Raw genomic sequence first — 6,000 nt, forward strand, 5'->3', positions numbered from 1 at the left:
TCTGAGGCTGTTGAAATACGACTCTCAAACAATAGCAGCTCTCATTTAAAAAAAAAAGCCAAAAGAGTGTCCCGGTTTCTAACTCTTTGGCTCTGAGTATATTTCTTGTAGAGCTTCTGAAGTCCCTTATGTTAGCATGTTGTTCCTTAAAATAACCTCTAATTTTGATTTCAGAGCAAATCATCACATATTGCTTTCCAAGCTGAATCATGAATTCATCATTGTGATATCTTTGTTTCACTCCGGGGCACAGCAGGGCTTTCACAGCTCAGTTAAACTGTACTGTGTTTAAGCTTTTCCGTAGTACCTGTGAGAGACTTTATATGTTCCTGTTGTTCCAGGAGGCAATGATGTGTTGAAGTCAAAAGTAAAACCACAGGAGTGTGTTTAGAGTTCCCTCCCAAACAACTATTATTATTAATTATCACTCCCTGAGACTCCTGGTATTCTGTAGTTGATATCAAGTTGTTTTTGTTACATGGAACAAAAAAAAAAAATCAGGCTTATGAACTAAAAATATTGGTCAAAATCTCCTGGAAATTATCATCTGTGGCCTGACTCTTTGCTTTTGCTTCTTTTAGGCCATACCTGCACCACAGGAGGAGGCCCTCCCAGCAGATGGTGCCAAAGCAGCCAAACGCCCCCGCCTGCCCTCCAACAACCCCAGCACAGACCAGCTTGCTGACACTCCCATGGAGACGACCCAAACCCCCGCCTGTCCCCAAACTTCAGCCCTGTTAGCAGCACCAGTGGCGGAGCACCACAGTATTAATACACCGCCGACCTCACAACCCATCTCCCAGGATGCCCCCGCCCCAAACAACAGTACTCAGATGGACAGTGAGACCCCTATGGACACGAGCCTCACCCTCACCGACGCTTTAACCGGGTCAGCCCTGGCCTCAGACCCCACGCTGACTCCACAGTCGACCTCCTTTGAGTCAACGTTGAACTCTGACCCCTTCCTGTCTGCTCCGTCCCCTCCGCTGCTGCCCCAGCACATGTCTGACAGCTACAAACCCAGCAGCGGCTACGTTTCCTACATGGAGACCCTCCTCAACTCACATTTCCCTCAGGACAATGGCCCCGGGCCCCTGTATTAAAACCCTCTCTGCTATAATATTCCTCAGTCAGTAGAGGGAGGCTGAGCCAATAAAGAGTAAGCTAACAGGTTGATCATGACGAGTGCTGTATTAACAAACAGTTTCCTCCTCCGGCTCTGAGAGCTCAGGACGGGGCAGGAAAACACACGGACACTCAAGCACTCTTTTAATGCATGTTACTTTTCTATTTTTCGGTAAATGTATTTGCAGTGGTGCTTTAGCTTTTTGTGGAGCCACGGCTAAAGAGGACTCAGATTTTTTTAATTTGTAACATTATTATCATTATTATTATTATTATTATTGTTTGTTGTCGTTTTCTAGGCCTTTTTTTTCTTATTTTCTGTTGTCAGTGAGCTGCTGAGCTTTTCTTCTCCATCTACTTATGAATGGGTGGTATCAACTCCATACCTCGTCGTGTTAATTCAATAACAGCACACTCCCGTTTTCTTTGTACAGGAAGCTAATTACTATAACTGCCTCTCACAATTGAGGTCACAGACTTCACTTCTTCCTCTGTTTTGTTTTCTAAAATCTAAGAACCAGCAACTAAATATCTATTTTTCAATCCAGCCTCTCGTGGCTTTGAAACCGGTGGAAGTATCGTGTCACGTTGTCCATTTTCAGGATATTTTCTGCAAGGTGTTTGTTTTCATATTTCAAGAGGAAACATGGGAATGGGGTTAAAAAAAAGTGTATCGTAGGGGGAACTCAGTATTTAAATGTCTTAGTCAAATATTGAAAGAATTATTTGTAATAGAAGAAACATGTTGAATGCAAACACTATTAGACTCGTCTGCAGGATGCATTGGAACTTTAGTGTCACAGTAGTAAACAGATGAGACCTTTATGTATCGACGTCATTTAAACAGTCATGTGGCGGCACCACTTTTTTCACACCCAAAACTGTCTCAGGGTTCCTACATGTGGGGAAAAATACCTTTTAACATCTTAGTCTTTACACATTTAGGGAAGAATAGAAGAGCCCGGAAAAGTTCCTTAAAATAACCATCAGTCTGAATTGGCACATGAATATTTGTTTCACGCCATATGTGCTTCTTTTAACAGTAAACTCTCAGTGAGTGATCTGTTTGTTTACTCCCACATATCTCCTGTTAGCACATGAGCTGGCCAAAACTATGAAGTCAATTTAAAGCTGAACGTTTGGAAAATGTATATTTAGAACTAGAAAAATATGTAGGAACCCTTTAAAACTTTAAGTTTTAGTATCATTATTGGTTTTAATGTATAAATCAATATTGTACATAAACTAATATTGTATGTCTTCTATTCCTGTATCATTTCTTTGTTCATTTTCTTAACTGAATTCACACACTTGGCCAATTCAAAATGTTAAACCTTTCTCTTTTTTTCAACAGCTTTTATTTTAGATTATTTTTCACTTTGTATAACACATCTTTCTCTTCCAGGTTGCAGAAATGTTAAAGAAGTGCTACAGAGATAAAACTACTGATTTTTTCCCCCCAACACTGTCACCTTGTACATACCGCAGGCCTTGTGTATTGTGATTCAAATTTGTAAATGTCACGCTTATGTTTTTCTTTTTTTTCTGTCATCACAACTGAAATGTTGGGACACATTTATGTTCCTGTATCCAAATGAGATCCATCAGAAAAAAAATATTTCATAGGGATTAAAGTGGGTTGCTAGTCGCCAGCTTTTCTGTGTCTTGTGTATTCAGTAACTCAGAGATCAAGAAAGTCATGAACGGCTCAAAGTTTTTGGTAAAACCACTGAATGAATGACACATCCTTCATAGCATCTTTTGAGTTTTCAGACCCTGTTCAAGTGAGGGTCAATCAATCAATCAATTAATATTTACTTATACAGCACCTATTCATTCATTCATTGATTAGATCCATCAACCATAGTTTGATCCTGTCCCACCCCTTCCTTTTCATAGCCAATATGGCGACCATTGGGTGTGAGAAGTGCTTACCACACACACGCAACTTTCTGACCGTTTTGAGTGCGCACGTTGGGTTTTTCCATGCTGTCAGAGTGAACACACTTATGCACTCAAAATGAGTGCAAGTGCAGAAGCACGCAATTTTGTGACTCAGTGTGCCTGCCTCAAACCCTCTCCTCTACCTGTATGTTAAAGGCTGTTTTCAAAACTGCCTACTATGTGTGTAGTTGGCAGTGCATACTGCCTGCTGCTTTTGCATGAAGTATGTACTTTGACGGTTCTGTTGGATCTGTTTTGTAGTATACTACGCTGGTTTTAAGTTTTGGAAGGCGGAGCTACAGCTGCTGATTTTTTTTTTTTTTTACCTTGGTTAAAAATTTACAAAAGAAACTATGGGCAGATTATGACATTTTAGTTTTTTTTTTTAATCATACCACTGCATAAACGTCAAATTTTATTTTTAATTTTACACCAAAAGTTAGATCGTTTATTTTAAAAATTCTGGAAGGGATTGACTTTCTATTTTTTCAGTTTATGGGGCAAAAAAAAACAACTTCCATATGTTCCATGTATGGTTAAAAAAAGGTAACTATTGATTTATATGGACTTTAATGCATTTGTAGAAGAAAACACTTTTTTTACTACTAGAAGCGACAAGATTTACTGATGTTTCTCATCACTTCACTCAGGGGTTGTCCAACGTTAATGTTGTATTGTAGTTATAGTGCTGACTCATTCCAGTAGATGGCGGTAATTCACCGAAACCTGCCACCTGCATTGACAAATAGCGTTCGCGCCGTGCATTGTGGGAAACAGTACGTCAGGTAGACTGGTCCATTGCATACTGAGAATTTTTCATGGACCAGTTAGACATTCGGGGATTTTTGGCATGCTGCAGCTTTGCAAATTTTCGCAAACTGCCTACCACATTCTACATTTCGGCCAAATTAGTCAGCACGACCAGTGCAGGAGGCGGTTTGGAAAACAGACAATGTTTTGGTTGTATCTGAATGTTTCTGGGTGGAGCGTGGTAATATCAACCAATCAGCGTGCGCAGTGCACCAGCGACTTTGCGTGTGGTTAATAGCGAGTGGAGACGCAGCTGCGAACCGGTTAGCATAGTTGAGTATCGCGAGTAAAGAAAAACACAACCAAATTGAAACGGAACACCTAAGAGACATCCTAGATAGATATCCTAAAGGGGGTGAAGCTTTTGCTTGGATTTCACTCGATTTCGGGCACTTGGAGAGCAGCACTCGAAGAGTGAGGCGAGTTGGCTTTCTGCAAAGCAGGTAAGTGTCCAATACACGTGATTAGAATGTGCATACACGCCAAGTCAGGTGCACGGCCCTCCCACGTGGAAACGCGCTACAGGTGGCTGCTGGACTAGTGAGTGTGTTCACGTTGTCACGGTCGGATGCACTGGCTGCCACAGGCACTGAGCAAAGGAGAAGTTTGAATGTTATGTTGTGCAAAATTCCCGTAGACCATACCTTTAATAAACTGACTTCTGATTTGACAATTCTCTTGGATTAAATAACTGAGAACAACTTGACAAAACACTGAAAACAGACCAGAAAATTGAAAGAAATCTTCACAGATAGTCTGATATCTTCCTGATAGAGCTTTGCTCAACGTTTTGCCCAGTACTCTAAGCCAGGGTTGTCAAACTCATTCCCCTTCTTGCCTTATTTGATCTCAAGTGAGGAGGACCAGTAAAATCAGTATATCTTTGCAAAGGGGCTCTGTCAGGATTTTTTTTGCCCCCTGTCAGAACTGTCATAGGAACTGAACTAAAGGTGTTGAATTGCCACTATTATCCACTCATTTGAATGTCGTTTTAAATTCTGATGAGCTGACTTTTCCAAGTGACAAAAACACTCAAGACATGTTTTTTTTACATTTTAAAGCAGAGCACACGATGTGTAGATAGTCAGAAGAACTTCTGGAAGTTCCAGGAAGCTGGTTCTGGCTAAACAGCATCTAAAGATCATTCAGCCTGCATACTCCTCAATGGCAGTAAAATTTTCTGCTAAGGGCATCCTTCATATGAACACAGTCTGGTCGCCTGTTTCACTAACCTGCCTTGATAAGCAGCACACCTGTTCCAGGGTGGAAAAAAAACCCAGAATGAGACTTAAGTCTACATGTCAGGGAAAAACACAGAGAGAGGTTTTTGCGAGCTTTGCTTCCCCCTCACTAGTTCAGGTTACCTTTAATAATAACCCTTTGAAATTCTACCAATAACATCAGCTTTCTAGTTCAGCAAACAACACCTCATTGTGGAGCTACACTATTTCACATCTGAAAGAACAGTTTTAGCACAACACTGCTGCAAAGCTTTACTTTTAGGATCCCTGAAACATCTCCATTATTGTGTTGAATCATTTAGTAACAGTGTGATTTAATTAAGGCCTGAAGGTCTGCTGCAGGTCTAGGTTGTGTGATAATCTTTTTAAAGAATGAACTCCTACCTGCTGTGCATTGTCAATAACTGGCAGTGCAAACAGCAGAACTGCTGTTTATTCCCCTCTGCAGTCTCTCTTTGGCACGATTTCTGGATTTCTGCATTAAGCTCACAGCTGAGAAGTTGTTTTTTTTAAAGCGTCCTTACTTCAAGTTATTTTTAGAAGGTATAATTAGCAGGAACCTCTATCCAGTTCAGCTGAAAATCCCTCTAAATAAATCTGACACGCATGTATTCAGAGAAATCTAACTCATTTCTACATGAAGGGAATGTTTTTTAATTTAAATGTACTTAATTTAAAATGAATACAGTGAGGTCGATCTGGTGAGGAAGTGAGTACTTGAGATATATTTTCAGTTTGAGGTTATGTGTTTATTTCAGGTATGTAACAGCATTCATTTTGTATGTTTTGTTTCATTTTCGTTATGCATGAGTGAAAAAGGTCTCCACAAAAACTCAGATCTAAATGGATAAATAGTATTTGTAGAATTGTAGTTAAAATC

The 6,000-nt window shown here is 40.2% G+C and overlaps 1 protein-coding gene across 2 annotated transcripts in view; it reads left to right on the forward strand.

Annotated features, from left to right (window-relative positions):
* Positions 1-2,772, forward strand: part of kdm4b (lysine (K)-specific demethylase 4B) — a 46,085-nt gene extending 43,313 nt beyond the window's left edge. For both annotated transcript variants that reach the window (XM_074668163.1, XM_074668164.1), the window contains exon 22: positions 582-2,772. In XM_074668163.1, coding sequence (XP_074524264.1) covers positions 582-1,103 — 522 coding nt within the window. In that variant the 3' untranslated portion in view covers positions 1,104-2,772. The remainder of the gene's footprint in view (positions 1-581) is intronic.
* The last annotated feature ends 3,228 nt before the right edge of the window (positions 2,773-6,000 follow it).

Source organism: Halichoeres trimaculatus, unplaced genomic scaffold (genome assembly GCF_033239565.1).
Source record: "Halichoeres trimaculatus isolate MK-OKI-2021-1 unplaced genomic scaffold, fHalTri1.1 fHalTri1_scaffold_4, whole genome shotgun sequence".
Taxonomy (NCBI): domain Eukaryota; kingdom Metazoa; phylum Chordata; class Actinopteri; order Labriformes; family Labridae; genus Halichoeres; species Halichoeres trimaculatus.